Genomic DNA, 20,909 nt, shown 5'->3' with positions numbered 1-20,909 from the left:
CCTTGAGATGGTCCAGACGTACTCGAACCTGACATGCGCTATTTCCGGGATATACTCCATTCCTATAACCCACCGCTGGACCGCACAGTGCAGAGTGTATCGTCAAATCTAATGCCAACATGTGATGCCTTCAACTCATCGACCTTCCGTCGTGCGATCGCAAGTTGGCTCGTCGCCTGAGGCATACCACTCCTCGGTGAAAAATGGATGAATTACTCCTTACCTCAGCGTACTCTATTTTTAAAGCTCGAGCATTGGACACTTCCTTGTCAGCTCTCGCCTGCGCCAAGGACAACTCCGAAGCTCGATCGGCCACCTCTATCCGTAATAGCTCTGCTTCCCGCTCCAACGCCTGGTACTTCTGCAAGAGCTCTGATCAGACAAAGGAGTGGTATCCCCCTGTCTCCCAGGCCCCGACAGGGCAACTTCCCCTTACCCCGATGAGATGCCACCCATGATCGGATCTGGTCACTGAGCTCATCAATCACTTCCTGACGACTAGCAGCCAAAGACTGGTCACCCTCTCGCCTCTGGGCCGACAGTTCGTACTGCTCCGACAGCTTCCTCTTTAATGCCTCTATCTAACAATACAAAAACACCATCATCGTCCCACCCATTCAGTGTGTGCTCTCTGACCTCTTTTTCCATACCATTAATCCTCCGCCTTTGCTGTATCAGCTGACTACTAGCAGAACTAAGCTGATCTTGAGCCTTGAACAACTCGTTGGCGAAGCTATCAACCCGTTCCTGTGAGGTCGCCAGAGACAACTTCAATTCCTCAAGCTTTTCTTTCGCCTCCTTTTCCACTGTCGAGCTGTCGTCCTTCTCACTACCACTGGTGGACTTCGAACACGACGGGCAAAGTGCCATGACGTTGGTCATGCTGGTCTCAGCCTCTCGCTTCGCCCATGATGCCCTCAGTTCCGCCCCTGCACGCGCGTGCTGCTCTTGGAGATCGGACAGTTGTCTTTGTGACCTCCTTAACGCTATCTCTGTGTCGCGCAGCTTATCCCGAAGTTGGCCCACCTGAACAACTATCGGGCGCGCGCTTTTTACATCTTGATAACTACCTGTTGCCAGGCCGCCACGGTTTGGCTACCTCCATGAGACGCAACTGAAGAGTCCGTCTGAGTCGACGCGTTTTCCATAAAGTGTAGACCCGACGTATCCACTGAATAGGAAAGCGACTACCAACTCCAGCTGAGGGAAGCCTCTGTCGTACCAGCACTATCAATGCCGCCACCGCCGCCGCCTCTGTTCTTCATACTCTCCTTCAACTGAGTTACCTCAGCGTCAAGAGCGTAGCACTGGGATACCTTCGGCCGCATCACCTACAGTTGTCGGCTATAACAACATATAACGGATAGAGCCTCTTCCGAGGCTCGAAGAGAAAGAGCAGTTATGATGGTTGTCCATGGTTTACTATATCACCCTAATGCGATGATCTCTGCTCTACACAGTGTAGATTATATAATAATCGGCAAATGGCTATAGTAATCCTAGTAGTATTCCCCAACGACAGATCATCGCGTGTTCATTCAAATTTGATTCGGCTGAGTTCGTCCAACTCGATGACCATCACTCACTTCCACTTGCCGCTGGAGTGCCCTGACCTTCTTGACCAGCTCGGCCTTAGTAGCATCAGCCAGAGCTGCATTGATTGACGAGAAGTAGGACGGCGAACTGTCCTCCGATCCATCTTCAGCGCATCCCCATGAGCCTGCGACACCACCATACAGTGCAGAGGGAAATGGTCGGTGACACTATGAAAACTTTCGGAAAAAAATTTTGGGGAATTCTTTTGGGTTTCTGTGCACTTCCACCCAAGTTTGTATATAAATTCCTGAGCTCAACTGAGGATACGCTACCACCATACAAACATCGGCTCCGGCTGAGACCCTTCCCACTACCTTCCGAAGTCGTCTGACATTCCCCATCGATCATCGTTGAGGTCGCCAGTGAGGGTGTTATGACACCACTTGACTGCGACGGGCGAGAGAGCTCCGCCAGCCTGGCTTCCATGTTGGCCATTTTCACTTGCAACGATGTGATCTCTCTGAGGAGCATATCTCGACTGTTGCTATCCTGAGGTCCTCCTACTCTTGTTTTTCTTGGAGCTGCAGTATCCACATGCTAGATGATGACGACCAGAACTTGTGTTTTTTCAAACGCCGAACTAGTGCATCGCGCTCCTCAGTGACACCAGCCAGCTGGACCTCCAAAGCGTGAATTTGGAAGTCCTGTGCGGTAGCGCTTATCGTGGGGGCGGCAGCCGAGGTCGAGCTTGAGAAGTAGCTGCTCATGCCCGTATGATGAAGTTTGCAAGAGGCAGTATGATACCTCGGTGTTGACAAAAACAAACTCTGAGACTGGTAATATACGTACTGGACGCAACCCTATCGTAAAACGGAAAGGAACTTCAGAGTACAGCTGAACACAGTCATTTCCCAATAGAAGCCGCCGTGTTGGAGTTTTCGGCAAACTCCGCCGCCTTGCCAGGGCCCATGTGCCAGAAGGTGTATCTAAGGTCGCCTCTAGCAAGATTCAAATCATGTCCAAATGCTCCCTCTTACTGCTCGCTCTGTGATCCTCCAAAGCCACCCTTAGCCCGATAGTTTGACCACACCCCACCAGTGTTGGAGTAGTAGTCCATAGGATACCTTAAAGGCTCCTCTTCCTCGGACCTCTTACAACAGGACGTACCCGACGAGGAACATCCATTGGTCGAAGCTCTGCCGTACCTACAAAGTTGAGATGCCTATATAAACGCACTTCCCCACCAACACTAATGTGATACTCAATCGAGAGACGACGACATTCAGCAACACTGAAGTTCATAGCGGTAGACTCCCCAGCTGCGGTACCAGGTAGTAGTATTACTTTTCATCTCCAAATGCAACGCAAGCCTCGTAACTCGACAGCATAGGAGCATCCTTAGAATAACTACAAGGAGTACTGTGTCGACGAACAAGGTAGAAGGATATTACTCTGCAGCTCCCCAATCTAGTGCCAACCTCGGGCATGCCACCTCCACCCAACAACCTACTGAGTCACCGAGGTCTCTCAGCTTCTCTGTGGTGATCTACAATACGGAAGATACCTATAAGCCGCATCACTACTACTCTTACCTCGCTCAGCAACACCGTCACAGTGTCCCTGCCGGATTTGTGTACTATCTCCCTCACCGACTCCAGGATCCCCACTGAGCCCTGCCGCCCCAGTGTTCCCAAGATCAACCCTGAGAAGCTGCCCTAAGACCACCGCCACGCTCGGGCTTCTCACCAACAGTTTTCTTAGACGCCCTTGCTCGTGCTATCTCCCCTTCTCTGATCCTATGCATGGTAGCTTGATCTAAGCCCTCACGGAATAGTCGCCGAGTATAGGGACAATATCGCAACCTGTGATAGCACTACTACTATGGATACGACGACGGCTCGGATGTTACACATTGCTGATGCTCGGACTCGCCAACATGGCACCCTCCAAGTGAAAGCGACCGTCTGCTACATAGTAGATAGTCTTAGCGCGATCGTCTAGGGATGGCGCTGTGCATCCTAAGGTCTAAATGGGAGGATCATAGTTAATGAGGTGGGGGTGAGCATACCTCGCCCTTGCTCAATGGCTTCACTTGTGGTATAAACAAGTCGTCCTCGGACCACCCGTATCTGGCAGGTGCGGTTTGAATAATTGAAGTCGTGAAAGTTGCATAAAGGTCATGTTCCCGATGCTACTTCCTGCGCATGATGTCCTTCGCCTCGTCCAGCATCTGTGAGAACTGGACTGTCGCCATCAAGGCTACAGGCCTCTGCTCTGGTGGAACAGCCGCAGCTAATGACGCGGTCATGTGATCAACGTCATATGATATACGCACTAGGACATATCTAGAGGTTCACCATGTAAGATACGGAATAGGTCCGCTTTACTCACATCGTGTAGACGACAGTCTGATCCACTGGAGTGAGGCAAGAGTGACCTGATGCCTGTGTACTGCACTTACTCACATTATTGCGGTACTACCATAATGAACCATAGCATCCGCTCCTATAGCCCGGCAAGTGAGGTCGTCAATGCAGCAAGCTCCGAAAACAGCATCAGCAACGATCGTGACAGTGCGGAGATAAGGCGTGCAAAACCTGAGTATTTCCCCTACATGAAGAGCTGCAGGCCCAGCTGTGGCTTAGTTACTTTTTGAATAAATCAGAAAGAATTGTGGCGAACTGAAGGAGGCCATCGGGGAGTTGTAGGGCCACATGGGTGCATTTCTAAGGGAAAGTCACCTGTGTTGGTCACCTTTTCTTCCCCCTACTACCCTTTTTCGGAGTTTGCTTATGGTCTGAGGTATTTCAAAGTCGTAGGCAGGCGGCAATGCTCGGGCTATGGCCCTAGTGAGGAGCTCGGGATCATATCCCAGTTCAGGGTCAATAGAGTCTCCTAGTGGCATTGGTAAGAACAATGTACGACTGGACGACTGAAGGCAGTTCATCGAGGCTCTGGCAAGCAACAAGTTAATCCCATGATTTGGCAAATCGTAAGGGTGTTCGAATCGGATCGCGCTCGCCTCGAGCGACTCGACAGCATTCGGAGCACTCTGTTGATTCCAATGTTAAAGTTCACTACAGCCCTTCTCCTGGGCATTGTTAGTGCCAAGATCTACCCTTTACGTATCCTTTACGGTGAGGGTGATCAGCTAACGTATTTCTTCATACCAACTAACGAGGAATATGAGATAGTTCATCGTCAAACCGGCCTTTACTCCTTTGAGCCACTGAAGCATTCCAAGGTGAGTGCTCGGCCCATCGGCTTACATTGGGTCTTGGTTACTGAACCCCAAACTGAGGAGGTTGCAGCTGGTGCGACCATCCTTGCCTTGGACAAGCATGGCCTGACGGAACAGTTCACAGTTGATGTAGGCAGAGACGACAAGAGGTGCTTTGAGAACCTAGAGTTCGTCACGGAAGAAAGAGGAGGAACACAGATGGTCACTAGTGAGATGGGATTCAAATTGAGTGAAATGCAAGCAGATCTACAGCGACTTTGTACAACCAATGGATTAAGAACCCTCACGTCTGAAGAGTACTTTAATTACAGCAAACTGCTACCTGGCAAGTACGTGGGAGAAATGAATGATGAGATCAAGGAGGAAGTGAAAGTGAGGGCAAATGGAGTCCTCGAGTCGCTGATTGGTGTGACTAGAGTGGATAAGAACTCTTCTCCCAGCAAGTATATCCAAGCTGGTGGTTTCCTCATATCCCAAATTCGTTTCCACAATACAAGTACAACAGAATGGAACGATCTCTATTTGATTCTCACACGAGCACCAGGCAAACTCGAGCGATTGAGGAAGTCTAAAGGAAGTCTATTGAGAGCATTCATACGACAAGGGAGTGAGTCTTTCGGAAAGGATAATATCCGTTCTTGGTATATGGCAGTACGCGACTAACTACTGGTAGCCTTGTGAAGTACTCATGTTTGTCATGGTGTGTTAATACGATGTCTTGTGACTACAGTGTTGTTGCTTCACTTAGTATAGAAAACAGCTGAAATCTACCTTTGTCGTAGCATTCGGTTTCCAGTTTCACCATTTCTTACACAGTCTTCTGTCCATAGCGACTGTAGATTATCAATGGCTGGGACGAAGCTGTTGCTACTATGCATCGAGGGGGCGGACCATTTTCACTCTCCATCCTTATTACGGCTATGGTGCCACGGGAGCTGGTGCCGAGATACCTCATAATTCGTGGTTGAAGTTCGACGTGGAACTGTTCAGCTCGCAGTCTGCTGTTAGTTGATCTTTAGTGACAAGTGGAACATGTCCAAGCAGGAGAAGATCGGCGCAGCGCCCGCCTGTAAAGAGGAGGTAAATCACTAAACACAAGAACTCAATTACCAGTAAATGCTGACTGATGTATAGTAACAATATGAAATAAAACTTATGTATTACAGCAGATGAATACTAGCGACAAAGAGGGACGAAGCTAAGACTCTTACCACAATCACACAGAGCAACATACGAATACAACACTTAGCCGACCCGGGCCGGGCGCATGGTTATCAAGGGAAGTTAATCCATTTCTATTAGACTTTTCAGTGGACAGTTTCCACTGAGATATCTGCGAGATGAGCTACTAGGAAAACACGCTTGACTATTGACACCGAGACTGGTCATCAGTTCCGCTCTATGGGATGTGGTCCTTCAAAACAACGCGCAGTCTACGCCACACAACGAGCCGACTGTCATAATGAAGCTAGGCAACATCGTGGGAGGAGTAGTCCCGTTCAGCACGATCATTGAGAACTCGATTAAATGCTCGTAGGCAGACTACATGATAGTCAATCTGAGAGTAATGAGAGCGCCATCAGTGATGAGAGCCTCGACGAGTCGGAAGCGCACGAGCCTAACGCTAGAGCTGCCATAGTAAGCAGTTCTCTGTTGATATATGAGCTCAGGAGAGGCGTCAGAACGCAGGGAGTCAGTCGTCAGTAGCCGCAGTAAGACGTATGGCTGCTGAAGCACGACAGATGGAAAGAGACAAAATAGACGGAGTCACTGCCCGTGAGCGTGCTGGCCAGTCCCTGTTACTTCTGATCGGCCCTCGTTGCAGATCCAGCATCAGCAAGCTCGATGCTCCGTTGGGTAGGGTGTATTAAAGGGCCCCAGGTATTGGTACACCTTACGAAGGGGGATCTTTCGTGGGAAGCCTCTGAAGTCCTTTACTACTTTCACACTACTTAGACGATCGATATTGACATCCCAGAAGGCTACCCTTTCAAACCACCAAAAATGCGTTTTCGAACACCTATATGGCATCCCAACATCACTGGTATGACCAACTCGTGCCTGTGGGGTTGATCGAGGCTTGTAGGGGATGGACGTGGGCGTATATGTATGGACATCCTTAAGGCAGACCATTGGTCGCCACTTCTCACTCTACAGACCGTCCTTTTATCGCTGATAAGCCTGTTGGCCGACCCGAACACCGGGGACCCCCTCAACTTGGAAGCTAGCGATGAGCTTGAGCAGTCGGTGATTGTGGCCTCTAGTGTGTCGGGACGCTCATTGTCGGGATCAGTTTCCCCGAGGTGTTCCAGAGGAAGGCTAGACAGTGGACCGTTGATCATGCCTACCACAAAGGAAGGATAGTCAGACCCCGTCACGAAGACAGCAACGCCTACCTACAATGTAGGGATGCTGCTACTGGCCAGGGGTCAATGAGTACTCGCTCAAGGCGATCCTGCTGGGCAAGTGGTGGATGAGGATGAGGCCCTTGCCATGGCTTTCCAGCACTCCCTGAGGAGCCCCTGAGCCTCCATGAGTTTATACCAATGCAGTGGTTCTGGAGGAACCCCTGAGGATGCGTTCTTTCAATGCAATTATCATTCTTCACTGATAGTTTGCTGAATGTTGACGCCGATTTCCCTCGAGACTGAATCACGTCGGTTGCCTTCGGAACCGACTGATGCCTGTTCGATCAGCTGCTCTTCCATTACATGGGAGGAACTCAGCGATGTTCGAGCCCTTGGAGCCTTCGACTATCTAGTGAGTTGACTCCGACGAGGCTATTGAGTGGTCTCTACTCGTATCAGTTCGTGATCGAAGGGTGTGAGGCCCGGCATATGGTCGTCTTCGAGCAACGCTGCGGAGGCAAAGCGATCGAGCTCCGGGGTTACCACGTGACTGAGGTCTCAGCAAGCTGTACTTGTTCTAAAGACCACCTCTCGTTGCCAGGTGCTCATGTCACGAGAGCTCCGCATGCACAGTACAGAGCGGCGCACAATCTATAGAGTGCGACTGACTACCTCTCCTCGATCTGCTCCCGAAGGTACCAAGACCTTGGGCCTGTTATTCTGCGGAGTTCAAACACAGACATCATGCTTCGAGTAAACGCAGTGCGAGGGCTCTCCGAAGCTGCACTTCTGACATATTGGGAGACTATGGCCGACTCCCAGTGTGAGTATTATGACAGCGCGTCAAAAGCTGCCCTTGCAATTTCAGTGCCAGCAGAGGCTTGGACTGGTGGATGGATGTCGCATGCAGAGCTGCTCGCTCTGTGGATCCTTACGGGGAATATGAACTGGCGTGCAGTACTCCATCGAAGTGTCGAAAGTCGAATCCTCGAAGTCATAGCGCCATCGATCTTCGTCGCGTACATCCCTGTAGTCAGTCCGTCAAGACTCTCGGTGTGATCCTGCTCATCGACCACTACCAGCGATCCCCGAAGGCCGCGTGCCGGTGGGAACGTAAAGCACTGTTATGGAAACATTAGTAACCTCCAGAATACCGCACCGGATACGTCGACATCCACGACCCACACCTCCGCTGCAATAACGCGTGAGGCGGCAACAGTGCTAACTGGAGCACTACGAGGAGGCGTGGCTCGACATGCTGGGGCACTAGCCGCATTCGGAGTGGAGGCTACTGTGTTCGCGAGAGAGTAAGGCTAGTAGTCTCTACCATGGCCACGGTGCAATAGGTTTAGAGAATCTGCCGGGCGTCGGTTGAGTGGCGAGATATCCGAGCATACGCATGTTACTAACATCTCCAGAGCTGGTATATCAGCATCTAGTCGAGCTCTTGGGAGTCTGGCTGGTTGTGGTATTGGACAAGCCGCCATACCAATTCCTGTAGACAGACCCAATGCAGAAGATGATGCATCAAGAGTTTCATATGCAGATAGTTGGTGCGATCGCTGGAGGTCTCATTGGTGGCTTTGCTGGTGGCGAACTTGCTAGCAACTTCACCAATACAGCGTTGAGGATTTCCGAGGGAGGGATCAACGCGCCTGATGTACAGTCTCATCGAGTAACGACTGAGACACCTTGAGTATCAGGTTGATGGAACGACCGGATGTGGAGACTCGGCGGACCGGGTCGTGGATGTTGACGACGACAGTGAGCTGCTGTAGACTGAGCGCCATCTCGAAGTGCTCCTCATGCCGCCTCTGTGTTGAGTTATTCTCTGGTTGATGTGGAGGCCCATGCGACTGACATAGTGGCTTCCGATAATGGTTCACTCTTATCTTTGAATCCTTGCGTGATATAGAACTTGTATACCACAACTACGGTCAGTGATGAGGTGCTTCTAGGGCTACTGTGATTGGTCTCTTGTGAGCTATAGCAGTCGGGTTGGTGCTATAGCAGCTATACAGCGATGAAGCGATCAGTTCCGTCAAACAATTCGGAAGACGATGCAGCGAATATTCAATACTGATATGATACTATCGATGTGCTCGAGGAGTCGACCCTTCACGGTGATAACGTATGCATCCTTCGTGCACTATTGGTCACGTGATAACGTTTCAACAACGTTTATGAGGTCGTGTGGCATTAAAGAGAAGGATTCTGCTCGTCAATGATCACTGTCACGCCTCAACCAGTCCTTGGTGACCCCCAGTGTGATTGCTGACGTATCAGTTCGAGGGGGACTCTAATACTTCTTTGTTTCCTTGATGCCGCAATGCGACCGTCCAGGATCTGCCCATGTACACCGATCGATCGTGGATGCGGCCTCTGTTGCTGAGGAGATGTTCTGCTGGTCGCATCCCTTGAACGTTCTCGCCATTGCGACATCACTGGCACCCATCGCGAGGGTTTAGGATAATAGTTCGTTCTGGAGTGGTTTCTTCTACCTCCTGTATGGGAAGGCTGTCATTACACCCGATATTTGAGCGGTTAAGATGTCACGAAGTCGCCCCCGATCATTGCTACTGCCATTGTCTGCAACACGTCAGCGCGACTCAAGTAAAGGTGACGCAAAATACTAAATCCCCTCCGTGGGAATTGAACCTGCGTGCTTCGCCCGAAATGATTGATCATTCCCCGCACGACGATTTGCACGGTTTCTGTAATGGCGTCACCACTCTTTGATGGAAGTCCCATCATAGTCCCCATCAGGTGTCGAGAGCAAACCCTCTATTCTTGCGAGTATCCCTACTCTAAATGTACGAAATGGCTCTGTGTTTGCGTGCAGTTATTAACCTGTTATGGCGACTACGAACACATTTCAGAAGCCCAGCTCTCCCCCTGAGAGCTCCGATGAGGGGGAGAGCGATGAATTTTCTGACGAGTTTGAGGACCTACCAACTGCCGAGAAACTCGTGTCTGCCAGCGAGGAGCTCAGGGTCATCGCTTCTGCCGAGAAAACTCCTGACAGTGACAAGGCCGTCAGCAGTGAACTTCTGAGAAGTGCTTTGCTCGACCAAGTCTGTAGGGGCACCATCCATGGTGATGCTACTCCCAACAACCTCCTTGCTGAGGACAGCGAAGCGGTGAGTAATTTCGAGCATCAACAGGAAATGGATGGTCATTTTTTAGTTCTTATCATCATTGACAAACGCTGACCCAAGAAGGATCCGCACCCAAACTGAGTTGCTCTGCCAACGCCTCGGCTTAGGCAGGCCTCATGTGCATGTCAATAAGCAGACGCTCACGTCGGCCGTCAGGAACGCCGCCACGGACCCCGATGCTTCTATTATGTCGGTCGATTTTGGTAACCATCCATTTTTTATGAGGCACGAATCGTGGTCGGGGCCGACGGGATGGACTTGTCGCGTTCCTAGGCGTAACACCGACTTCTGAGAGTCTTGTGACTCTCAAGTCCTTCGGATAGGCAAAAACAATTGCTGCTTGGTCGACGAATGAAATTCCATTTTGACCATAAACTTTCTTCCTTTCACAGTTTTGTTTTGTTCCTGACGAATTTCAGTGACTTGATTGACAGTGTATTTTTTACATACTATGAGTATTCAGCAGGCGGAAGATATGATTAACGAGGCCGAGAAGAAGGCCCAAGGCGTAATGGTGGAATGCTCACTGTAAGGGATGCCAACTTGGCCATTTTCAGTCGAAAGGTCTTTTTTCCTTCCTCGGTGGGGCGCCAAGTTATGACGAGGCTGCTGATTTATACAAGAATGCTGCGAATCAGTTCAAGCTCGCGAAGGACTGGAATAGGGCCGCCGAGACGTTGGTGGGTTTCCCAGTCCCCTGTTGGGGTCAACCCTTTGTTTAGGTCCTTGCCGGAGAGATGATGGGCAAGTACGGCTCGGCTTCTGACGAGGCTCACCACTACGAGGAGGCAGGTAACGCCTTCAGGCGAGCTGAGAGAATACATGATGCTATCACATGGTAATAGTAGTGGTAGTAGTAGCAGAGCGTCACTGAGCAGTTTCAAGGTACGAACACGCCGTTAAAATTTATAGCTCTGCCGGTCGGTTCCAGGCAGGAGGGAAGATACTACGAACGAGTAGTGGTATGGGGAGGAAGTTGCGACTCGTGACGCTTGTGTATGCGTGCAGTTGCGGAAATGACCGAGGAGGATATCGACGTTAAGAAAGAGGAGGCCTTGGCTTACTACAAGAAGGCAGCGGATATGTTCGAGATGGACGAGTAATGAGAGCATCCTAGCATGAGCATTCACCGACTCATGCTCTCAGGTATAGCAAGGCCCCTCACTCGCAATGCATGTTGAAGGTAGCTGAGCTCTCAGCTGAGGTTGGCAAATATGAAGATGCTGCTAAAATTTTCGAAAAGGAAGGTATTACGCAGTCGTTGCTGTTGATTTTCTACGTATCGCTTTTTATAGGGGAGAAGGCTTTACATAATTCTATGTTGCAATTCGGAGCTCGAGAGCACTTTCTGAAGGCGGGCATCATGTGGATGTGTGCCGGGGACCCAGTTACTGCTAGTATAGCAGTGGAGAGGTGAGAAGCTCGGGCTAGGAGCTGTTGGTAGCGGCCAGGAGTAGGTATATGTCGGAGGACCCTCGGCTGGCTACTTCACGCGAAGGGGAGCTGCTGCAGGACATGACTCAAGCCTTTTCGAATAATGATGTCGATGCCTTTGTGGACGCACTGCACAAGTAGGATGACGATTTGCAGAAGGAATGGTATAGAGAATTCTTGTGCAGGTATGACTCTGTCACTAGACTGGATGCTTGGAAGACTGATATGCTCTGCAAGGTAGTAGTAGTATTAGTAATATCGCAACTACAGGGTGATGCAAAAAATTTCGCGGCCAAGTGGTAGCTGGTTGATACAGCGTTGGAAAGAGCTCGATGGGAGCTTTCGAATGATGTTTATCACTTTGTTCACCGCCTATCACTTGCCGCGAAATTACGAGGGCAGAGCAGGACCCTACTCATTGGCAGGTTAAAGAGATCATGGCCCCCAGCGCTGAGAACCAGGCTAATGATGTCGATCTGACGTAGCGGAATGCTCTCTTTAGACGGCCCCTGAGGGCCCTCCTTTTCTCAGTGATGCTTTCCCCCATATTATTTTGGTATTGCGTTCGTGGGTGAATCACGATGAGCTGGCTTGTTGGTTATTAATTGATTTAAATGCGCTCGTCTGCTTCCTATCGAAACAGCTATGAAGGTGGCAAGCCCTTCCGATCTGCACCGACAAGGCCCTCGATGGCAAAGTTGCCAATATTTATACGAGTCTCGCCTTCTCTCGATGCTCCAGATCATAAGGGGGTGAAGTTAGGAGACAGGTCTCACCAGGGGACCGCCACTGCTAGAAAGAGCTCTCCTACTTCCAATACAGGTAGTCATAATTTCACGTCTGGTGATGAGTCCGTGCACTACTCAGATGGATTGCCGCCTACTAGCCCGGCTTCCGCGTCGCCATGCTCCTCGAAAACGTCTTCTTGTATAAAGCGTGTTCGCTTCGTCAAGTCCTTGACGGCGGACACTGTTGCCAGCACTCAGGGGTATGCTGATTCGTCGGATGAATATTATCATTTTTCCCCCACTTTGTGACTGAGGCCAGGAGCGGCTATTTTGACATACTGCTAAGACAGTGTTTTCCGCCCGTTCGTTATTGATCTCTCGATACAGCTAACTTCAAGGGCTTTGGGATTCTCGATCTTTTGAGGCATCCTCCCACCATTATTACAGGTTTCTGAACAACTGCTTGTAGACATCATTTTCCTTCTAGTGTTCGAAAGCCGACCAGATAGGAATCTGATTCTGTTCGAATACCTATACAATTTTAGGCCACAACCTTCATGACTCGCGCTTGTCATAGGTTTGTCAGGAGCAACATTTTCACTACCAAAAACTTGCTTCATTTGAGTTGTCAATCAAGCTAGTCGTAATCCGAGTATCGTCCATCGCCACGAATTGGTGGTTCGATGATGAGTTGTGTATGGTGTGGTATAGTCTTTTTCATCGAATCATGGATGTTATTGTAAGGGTACGGCGGTGTAGCGACGAGGGCCTGCCAATAGCGGCTCGAGAGGATACATCCCCTTTTCTGGTATGTGTAGTGATGACCTACTGATGCCTTCCAGCATGGTCTCGATGATCAGGTGTCTGCACGCCCCAATAGTGGATCGTTTAACGGCTTTGCCACAGTCGTTGATGAGCACTCTGGTCAATTGGAGGTGTACCAACGAGTTGCCTCTAAAGCTGTACACACAGTGGCGACAGGTGAGTTTGGCAACTTTCGACTCGAGTTCGATCCCTGCATGACGCATTTTTCCTTCGTCATCTCGTAGGTAAATCTGATGCCTGTGTTTTGGTTTATGGGCAGACCGGCGCTGGGAAAACGCGGACAGTTTTCGGTGGTCCCGGGTTTTGGCGAGGTCGACTGAATGGCCCGACCCCTGAGGACGCGGCCTCAGCTGGAATACTCCCCAGATCGGTGGGGATCATATTTAAGCTTCTCGCTGAAGGCAGCCATAGAAGCACAGAAATCTTCGTAAGCTGCGTGGAGATATACCAGGGCCAAATTAGGGATCTCCTTTTCCCTGATCGGAAGCCTCGCCTTTTGGGTGATCGAGCGGGTTCTCATAGCCTAGTCGACACTGGCTGGCTTCGCATAGAGACCACTATGGAGTTTTGCGACTCAGTTCGGAGGTGTGCCTCTCACCGAATGACGTCAGCGACGGGGGGCAATAGTTTGAGTAGTAGAAGCCATTGCTTCTTCTATATCAAAGTGGGCGAACGAACTCTCACTATAGTGGACTTGGCTGGTAGCGAACGCCTCACTAAGCACGGTGGTACTCGTAGTCCACATCGCGTATCAGAAACAAAAACGATCAACTTGAGTCTGAGTTGGCTCTCCCACTGCTTTAAGGCGGTCTCTGTAGGCCAGAAGCCACCGATACGAGAATCGGCTCTCACAAGGTTACTCCGAGGGGCAATCGTTGGTGAACAACGGCTGGCAGTTTGCCTGTGTATAACTGATCGTTCGAGGGACGTGGAGGAAACCCGTGGCACTCTTGGCTTTGGGAGGCTTGTTCAGCTAGTCGGCAAACGACTACAGAAACGAAGTGTTGTTGAAGAAGAGGAACATAGCAACAGCTCAATCGACGTGGCCAAGGATGAGTCGATTGAGGAATATGTGTCGTCGAAGCTGCTAACAACAGCTGAGGAAGACAAGCCACATAATGTGGCCAATTTACAAGCATATGTAAAGCTGTTGAAGCAGTTGTGTTCGGGCACGCAACGAGAGTATCAGAGGGCATTGAGGGCCGACGTCGACGTGCTAAGGGAAGGGATAATCATTGAGGAACCGGAAATGGATTCAGAAGCTCCACAAACCGACTCGGTGTTTTCTATACGGAATACAGCCGATCGAATTTTGCGTCGTTTGGAGGAACGACCGGTAAGGCGAGATCCAATCGACCTTCTTGGGGAGGAGATAGGAAGCGGGAGAAATGACGCGACGACATTCCGGGTGTCGAATTCGTTGACATCAGTCGCCTCTCTCACACGAAGGGAACGCACACCTTTGGAGACTGTCCGAACACGCAGTACTGCTGCTGATGAGAAACATTGCTTAATCCCATGTTATGAGCTACTGAGCGCAGGCTGATAGAATTACGTTGTTGTGTTCTAGTGGAAGTGGTAATGCAAAGAAATGGTAAAACAAAGGCAGAAGCCTTTGTTCACCCGAACAGGAATTGAGATTCGGCGATGCAAATGGCGGGTTGACTCGTAGTTGTTCGCTAACTTCGACACTACATAAAATGGCATATTATAAGATCATTCAGGCCGTGGGAGCGATGACAATATCATTCACTGGGAGAATGGGTCGGTTACTCAAAGACAGGACTCACTACACCCAAGCTGGTAGGTCCAGATCTTGGTGAGATTATCTCAAGTGGCGTCGAATCAGGGCGACAGCGTTTGCGCGTTGCCAAAGCGAATATTTTGTCTCTATCAGACCATTGATCCTGAAGTCCGTGTTCCCCAAGCAACGCAGCGGCAATGGCAATGGCAATCGATCGCAGGATAGGAAAAGGAACTAGGCACGGAGTCATGGCAGCCCACTCCCATTCACAACACCGTCCTCGGTTCCTACAGCCAGACGGCCAGATCCCATCGACCTTCTCAAGGAGCTTTTAAGGCGAGATTCAGTTGTGCAGGTGTAAATGCCTTGTCTACGGTGATATCTGAAGCTAATATACCTATTGGACTCACCATGGACATGAGCATCCCTTCACCGTATGTGCGTAAGACCATCAACAACTAATCATCAGTCGGGCGCTGCTGTTGATCCTAAGCTCCTCCAAGGCCTATACCCAATAACTCGGCATCAAGAAGAGCACAGAAACGTCATCATCATCTCATGTTGTGTCCACACGCTTAGTGCCACGCATCTCAAGTGTGCCGTATATTGATCCGCTGTAGGCGCCTTGGAGGAAGTTGCTCTCGTTGAGCTTGGGAGCTGCTGTAGGAGGCTGTACTGTTATCGGCGGTAAAGGGTGAACGGGTCGACTCTAGAACAACATAAACGCTAGGACCCAGACAGTGCCCTAGTTTACAGCATGTGCAGGTCAACATTCCCCACCGATAAGCTCCACCGTAGGTTTTCACTCATTTAGTAAACGTTTTAACTTTTTTGTTTTCAACTAAGTGCCGAGAAGACTAATGATATAACCCGGACTATTAGAAAGTTTAGCAGTTCAATTCAACCAAGGACGCGCGCAATACAAATGGGTCATGATTTTTTTAAAACAAAACTTTTTCGCTAAGGACTTATTTTGACCTTACCGCGCCGTCGATTGCCGCCATAAGGCACTCCAGACTGTGAGGAGAGAACTTCTTTTCGAGTAACTCGTTACGGAGTAGCTCTCCTACCATACCCTCCGTGACAGGTGGGGTGTTATAAACACTATTGGTCCGACCTTTAGCAGAGGCTCGCAGACGACCTGATGTACTCCAAATGCGACTACGAGCAACAACAGGCTTCCTTCCCCACTTAATAAAGAGCTCGCCCGCATATGCGCAAAGAGATACCCCAACTTCTCAGTAGCGCCCTCCGAGACGGTCCACATCCCTGCCTCAGCCGATAGAGGATGGTAGCTAGGTGCTAGCTCTACCGGGGAGAACCTGCTACCCTATACCACTCCTCATCGAACATCAGTGGTGGAATATGTATTCGGTTTCTTACGATTTCCGTAAATTATGGGAGTTTACGTAGAACTGTGCAGAAAGCAATGAAAATTTCCTCAGAATTTCATCATAGTCACCAAGCAGTTGATGATATGCATATGACACCTCCTACGCTCTAGCAACCTCCGTCGCCTTGTTACGAAGGTCCTCCACAGTGGCCGTGTCGGGATCGAACTCGCCAGAGTGTAGCACACATATAACTGCTATTTCCCGGAGTGCCCTGAAGGACCACCATCATATACTCGATAAGGCGTCTACAAGACCCACCACACGTAGAAGTACACATCTCGTCGGACAGAGCGGATCTCGTGCTCACTGGGCACTCGTCCACCGTCTCGAGCCATATAGCGTATCACCTGGCAAGGACTACCATCCAATTATCGCATGTTATCACATCAGAATCTAAGGCAGCCAGCTCGGCTAAGGAGCCCGCTAGGGCCTTGGCGTCCAATGGGAGATGTGCCGTCTTCTGAGAAAAATAACATACTACGAGTGACATAGGATAGGAAGTAACGACAAGCCGCGGAAGGGGGATCGGCCGCCGCTAGACGCAGCTAGTTATATAGTGCTAATGTCCCCCTGGGCTCACTGATTGCCCAAATAGCATATGCATGGCTGTCCCCATCTGGTGACCGAATGATAGGACCTCCTCATAATACAGCTTCCTAAGGACCAATGATCTCACGCTAGATAAGGACAGTATCCACTTACCTCACTACGTTAACCTGCGGGCGGACGAAGTTGAGCTCAGTGAATACATGACCATCACAGAGAGGCACTGTGTTGGCCAGACCCGTTTTGTACTTCTTACTACGAGCAAACACTCGGACATACCTGTACACCAGGGAATTTCATGGCGCGTGACGGTCAGTTCATACCAATATCCTATATGTGCATTGGTGCCAGCGTTCACCACGTGCATAATCTAGAAACATTACATGGGAAAAAGGCGGAGCGAAGCAACGTCTTCTTCCTCCTCACCTTCACATCCCTATCCCAACCCTCATGACCAAAGGACACATTATCACTCTCGTCAATGAGGTTGACATTGAAGAGCCTAGAGGCCAGCTCGCTGTAGCGCTTCAACGCCGGTCCAAATACCATGTACTCTGCCAACTGCCTTTGCAGCCTATCTTGCCTACACATAGTGACGTAGAAGAGCTCGTCAATGATGTCCACATTGGTTGTTAGAGGCCCTTTAGACTCCGGTGTAACACGACCAGCCATTGCGCCCAACTTCAGCTGCTCTAATCGCTTTACGAAGGGGACCAGGAGAGGTAGACTGTCGTTCCAACAGTGTTGTAATACCCGCATCAAATGAGCATCGTTGTGTATGCCCAACTGGGCATTCTCCATCTCCCCCCAGCTGGCAAACCCAAGGGATTCCGCGACCCTCTTCCGAGACTGCAATACGGCCAGTATGCTCTTGTCGTAAGCCTCGTTCTCATAGAAATGCCTATGGTATGCATTAAAAATGATCTCCCGGGTTTTCCTGTTATGGCACTCTCCCACCACTCTGTAGTATGTTGCTCTGTCCGCCTATCAAAAAAAGTCAAGTAGCTTCGCTCCGCTAAAGTTTGGAGGCTCCTCCTCACCCTAAGACAATAGCTATCAGTCCTATACCACACCCTGAAGTACCGCATCGCATCCTCAGTGAGGCCCATGAGATCTTTCTTCCTATACAACTAGTTTGTCGAGTTAATAAGCGTCAGCTACAACTAGTACTTGAAATAGTTCCTCTCCCCCTTCATTTTCTTATATACCACCTTATGGCCCTTAGCCATCGCCTTCAACAGCTTCCTTGCATGCCCTTTGGACTTCTCCGCCAAGAGCAACTAACAGAGAGCCGATGGAATAGAATAGCACCAACAAGGCAACTACCTCCAACAAGCGTGTACCACTGAAGTGACCGAGCTCCTCCTTGCCCAACCTACCGGCTCGGAACAGTTTCCTACTCACATCGCAGGAGTTAGAAATCATCCAGCTGGACCAGAGCCGCATATACCGACCTCTGAAGAATCCCTAGGGCCACTCTTAGGATGATGTTATTGAGTCCTACCCAGAGATAGCCGGATTGGATACTGCCTGGGCCTTCTCGACGTGCCGCATAAAGGCTAAGTACCTCTGCTTCAACTCCTTCTCCTCAGTAGCCCTATTCAGAGATCTCCTTAAGGCCATATATCTGAGCGCTTCATCTGTTGCGACGTGCATATCGCCGACAAGACTACCTCCAGAGCATTTTGCTACCACTACGCATTTGCCTAAGGTCGAGGGGGCCTTCCGACCGCTCCCCTCGAGCGAATGCTACTATGTTAAGGATGGGGTTGAGGAGACGTATACCAGGAAAGGCTACCCGCATGCCCTTCTCCATCACTGGCATACCGACTGACACCCAAGCCTTTCCTCATCTATACACTGCCCTAGCTCCCTACGCTTGTTCCGTATGACCCCATCCCCGGGACGGGCAGGGTCAAAGCCCATACGCTTCAGCGTCTTCTGCTGCTTCGAAAGGGCCCTGGCCACAGCATCACCCATGGAAGGATAGTTATGCAACGGGGCTTGGGAGAAAATCGGATGACCCTGGGCGTGCGCGGTTGACATGCATATTATCGTTGAGGAAATGCAAGATAGCAAGAGTCATACCATTTCGGCGACCCATGAAACCTACAACGGCCAAGGTCGTGGTAGTAATGTCAGCGAATGTCTATCTAATAGAAGTGCTTCGCTCCGTCTCTCGATCGCTTGTGTCGACTACGGTGAGAGCAGAGGAGGACTGGACCGTGGTGGACTTATTCGATAAGGCTGGTTTGAGCAGGACGGAGGAGGTCGTTATCGCCACTCGGAGTAGTGTCGGCACCGGGGATCGAACCTGGGACCTGTTATTAGGTGCATGGGAGTACTGCAAGAAGTTAGAGGCACGGAGCACTGCCGACAGGAGTGTAGTATAGGGTTTGGAAGTCTTTACATAGCTGCTGTTGGTATATAGTCTTCGCGACTAGCTGAGGAGAATCGTCGTCTTTCCGAAGAGGTAGCCCGACTAGAGCTCTTACTGCAACGGCCGGTCGGAGGGACCTCAGCGGAGCACGATGCGGTAGGAGGGGTAGCTGGAGGGAAGTATTCACTAGGGATGGGCTCAGGAGGCTGGGACTGCGCCCAATAGTGCACGAAGTCATATGTCGAGACGGAATAGTGTCACGTCCATGGGCAGCTACCAGAGCGAGGCGTACGATTCTCAATCATACCATCTTTTCTCCAAATCACGAGCAGGTATATGGAGCATCAGGAGTGTGAGATCCTCCGTCTTGACGAAGAGCTCAGCTCCTTAAAAGCCTCCGTGAGGGCTCCACTCGCCTTCCTCCTGCGTTGCGGTTGACGCTGTGGCTTCAGAACCGGAGTCTCACCGACGAGCTAGCACGCGTGCGCACAGAATTAGATAAAATGAAGTTCGATAATGTACAGTTGAACCAGCAGGCAGCCGATTTAGTGACAGAACGGGACAGTCTCTTGCGGAGGATTTCCGCTGAGTCTCGCGACGAGCTCCTTAGTGGTGGAAGTCCCGACTCTGCTGCTGGCGTGGAAACCAACAGTAAGGCCATACGGGTGAGTACCACAACTACTGTGCTGATAGATTCTATGGTCGAGGAAAGCCTTCAAGTGACGGCCACTCCGCCTCCGCCTTCTCCCATGGTATACACGGAGGCGTCGAGTCCCTCTTGGTGCAATAGTGCTACTACCCCTGGTGCCGTCCTGGACCAAATATTACCCTACAGTCCAGACACGGCGGCTGGCGGCCTGGATCGGACAAGGACTGACGAGTAGGTCGATTGTTACTCGCAACTCAGTGGAGGGTCTTTTCCCTGCATAGTGTGGTCCACACGCTGACTGTCAAGGTGGCTGAGTTAGAGCGTGACAAGGAACAGCTAGTGGAGCGTCTTAGCAAGCATGCATTCGGAGGAGAAGCGAGCATGTCTAGGTAGGTCGTCGTTGGTCCGCCTCAGTGGAGACGTCCCTTAGGCCAAGCTGCTCCCCATCGTCGGGCGGACGGTCATTTGGTGGGTCGTTTCGTGTGCTTGTGTATTGCCGTGTACCTCATCAGCAGGGGCGTCGTTATGCGATGAGCTCACGGCCTTCCACAATGCGGAGAAGGTGGAGGAGTTAGAGGCGGAGTCGGACATGCTTAGAGATACTGTGGCACGGTACCGTTCCCTGGTCCGGCGCAAGGTAGGGTAGACTCGTACTCTTCCCCATCCTGGCCACGTCTTCTGGTCATAGGTCTTATTCCCGGCGCTTTTCAGGACGAGTATCTTGCTCGCATCGTAACTGTAATGGGAGAGGGTGGTCAAGCGAGAGGGGAGGACTCCGAGGAGCGGTATAATTAATACTGGCTTTTCTCAAGCATGTCTCAACGACAGGGTTAGTATTGGGTTTTGGTCATCGGATGTTGCATCGCTCCGCTAGAGACCGTGGCATGTTTATTATTAGCTAATTCACTTTATGATCATCGACTGGG

At 50.5% G+C, this 20,909-nt stretch overlaps 11 protein-coding genes across 11 annotated transcripts in view; 7 read left to right on the top strand and 4 right to left on the bottom strand.

Moving 5' to 3' along the window:
• Positions 1-2,303, bottom strand: part of Pmar_PMAR005538 (Serologically defined colon cancer antigen, putative) — a gene marked incomplete at both ends in the record, with an annotated part of 2,450 nt that extends 147 nt beyond the window's left edge. The window contains 10 exons of the mRNA XM_002782207.1: positions 1-28; positions 70-176; positions 224-372; positions 437-581; positions 637-1,026; positions 1,071-1,171; positions 1,223-1,331; positions 1,614-1,720; positions 1,911-2,056; positions 2,101-2,303. The exon at positions 1-28 is cut by the window's left edge and continues 4 nt beyond it. Of these exons, the coding sequence (XP_002782253.1) occupies positions 1-28; positions 70-176; positions 224-372; positions 437-581; positions 637-1,026; positions 1,071-1,171; positions 1,223-1,331; positions 1,614-1,720; positions 1,911-2,056; positions 2,101-2,303 (1,485 nt within the window). The remainder of the gene's footprint in view (positions 29-69; positions 177-223; positions 373-436; positions 582-636; positions 1,027-1,070; positions 1,172-1,222; positions 1,332-1,613; positions 1,721-1,910; positions 2,057-2,100) is intronic.
• Positions 2,304-2,440: 137 nt separating this feature from the next.
• Pmar_PMAR005537 (Diphthamide biosynthesis protein, putative) lies at positions 2,441-4,441 on the bottom strand (the record flags this gene model as incomplete). The annotated part of the gene is made up of 13 exons (XM_002782206.1): positions 2,441-2,522; positions 2,574-2,741; positions 2,881-2,943; positions 2,988-3,082; positions 3,129-3,238; positions 3,283-3,398; positions 3,446-3,561; positions 3,605-3,665; positions 3,732-3,881; positions 3,928-3,973; positions 4,018-4,133; positions 4,186-4,262; positions 4,310-4,441. 13 exons carry the CDS (start codon positions 4,439-4,441, stop codon positions 2,441-2,443), a joined length of 1,332 nt encoding a protein of 443 aa, XP_002782252.1.
• Positions 4,442-4,600: 159 nt separating this feature from the next.
• On the top strand, positions 4,601-5,869 carry Pmar_PMAR005536 (hypothetical protein; the record flags this gene model as incomplete). Its single annotated transcript, XM_002782205.1, has 2 exons — positions 4,601-5,418; positions 5,797-5,869. The coding sequence occupies 2 exons, from the start codon at positions 4,601-4,603 to the stop codon at positions 5,867-5,869; spliced, it is 891 nt and encodes a 296-aa protein (XP_002782251.1).
• Positions 5,870-6,498: 629 nt separating this feature from the next.
• Pmar_PMAR005535 (ubiquitin-conjugating enzyme e2, putative) lies at positions 6,499-7,303 on the top strand (the record flags this gene model as incomplete). The annotated part of the gene is made up of 4 exons (XM_002782204.1): positions 6,499-6,634; positions 6,864-7,020; positions 7,071-7,180; positions 7,227-7,303. 4 exons carry the CDS (start codon positions 6,499-6,501, stop codon positions 7,301-7,303), a joined length of 480 nt encoding a protein of 159 aa, XP_002782250.1.
• A 2,677-nt stretch (positions 7,304-9,980) lies between these two features.
• Pmar_PMAR005534 (hypothetical protein) lies at positions 9,981-10,665 on the top strand (the record flags this gene model as incomplete). Its single annotated transcript, XM_002782203.1, has 2 exons — positions 9,981-10,265; positions 10,312-10,665. 2 exons carry the CDS (start codon positions 9,981-9,983, stop codon positions 10,573-10,575), a joined length of 549 nt encoding a protein of 182 aa, XP_002782249.1. The 3' UTR covers positions 10,576-10,665.
• Positions 10,666-10,734: 69 nt separating this feature from the next.
• On the top strand, positions 10,735-12,202 carry Pmar_PMAR005533 (alpha-soluble NSF attachment protein, putative; the record flags this gene model as incomplete). Its single annotated transcript, XM_002782202.1, has 10 exons — positions 10,735-10,791; positions 10,841-10,963; positions 11,006-11,121; positions 11,169-11,239; positions 11,292-11,382; positions 11,430-11,530; positions 11,579-11,696; positions 11,741-11,854; positions 11,903-11,954; positions 12,143-12,202. 10 exons carry the CDS (start codon positions 10,735-10,737, stop codon positions 12,200-12,202), a joined length of 903 nt encoding a protein of 300 aa, XP_002782248.1.
• Positions 12,203-12,331: 129 nt separating this feature from the next.
• Positions 12,332-15,476, top strand: Pmar_PMAR005532 (hypothetical protein; the record flags this gene model as incomplete). Its single annotated transcript, XM_002782201.1, has 8 exons — positions 12,332-12,539; positions 12,585-12,705; positions 13,190-13,253; positions 13,306-13,426; positions 13,495-13,697; positions 14,244-14,606; positions 14,995-15,073; positions 15,370-15,476. 8 exons carry the CDS (start codon positions 12,332-12,334, stop codon positions 15,474-15,476), a joined length of 1,266 nt encoding a protein of 421 aa, XP_002782247.1.
• Positions 15,477-15,570: 94 nt separating this feature from the next.
• Positions 15,571-16,087, bottom strand: Pmar_PMAR005531 (hypothetical protein; the record flags this gene model as incomplete). The annotated part of the gene is made up of 2 exons (XM_002782200.1): positions 15,571-15,723; positions 15,998-16,087. The coding sequence occupies 2 exons, from the start codon at positions 16,085-16,087 to the stop codon at positions 15,571-15,573; spliced, it is 243 nt and encodes an 80-aa protein (XP_002782246.1).
• Positions 16,088-16,507: 420 nt separating this feature from the next.
• On the bottom strand, positions 16,508-18,934 carry Pmar_PMAR005530 (hypothetical protein; the record flags this gene model as incomplete). Its single annotated transcript, XM_002782199.1, has 13 exons — positions 16,508-16,619; positions 16,667-16,755; positions 16,794-16,868; positions 16,989-17,064; positions 17,111-17,233; positions 17,278-17,324; positions 17,381-17,855; positions 18,038-18,076; positions 18,125-18,234; positions 18,281-18,350; positions 18,459-18,581; positions 18,628-18,784; positions 18,832-18,934. 13 exons carry the CDS (start codon positions 18,932-18,934, stop codon positions 16,508-16,510), a joined length of 1,599 nt encoding a protein of 532 aa, XP_002782245.1.
• Positions 18,935-19,786: 852 nt separating this feature from the next.
• Pmar_PMAR005529 (hypothetical protein) lies at positions 19,787-19,985 on the top strand (the record flags this gene model as incomplete). Its single annotated transcript, XM_002782198.1, has 1 exon — positions 19,787-19,985. A coding segment is annotated over one exon (199 nt), but the record flags the coding sequence as incomplete, so codon positions are not given.
• A 356-nt stretch (positions 19,986-20,341) lies between these two features.
• Pmar_PMAR005528 (hypothetical protein) lies at positions 20,342-20,778 on the top strand (the record flags this gene model as incomplete). Its single annotated transcript, XM_002782197.1, has 3 exons — positions 20,342-20,372; positions 20,499-20,620; positions 20,695-20,778. The coding sequence occupies 3 exons, from the start codon at positions 20,342-20,344 to the stop codon at positions 20,776-20,778; spliced, it is 237 nt and encodes a 78-aa protein (XP_002782243.1).
• Positions 20,779-20,909: the final 131 nt, after the last annotated feature.

This window comes from Perkinsus marinus, assembly GCF_000006405.1.
Source record: "Perkinsus marinus ATCC 50983 genomic scaffold scf_1104296939916, whole genome shotgun sequence".
NCBI classification, from domain to species: Eukaryota; Perkinsozoa; order Perkinsida; family Perkinsidae; genus Perkinsus; species Perkinsus marinus.
This window is presented reverse-complemented; position numbering and strand designations above follow the sequence as displayed.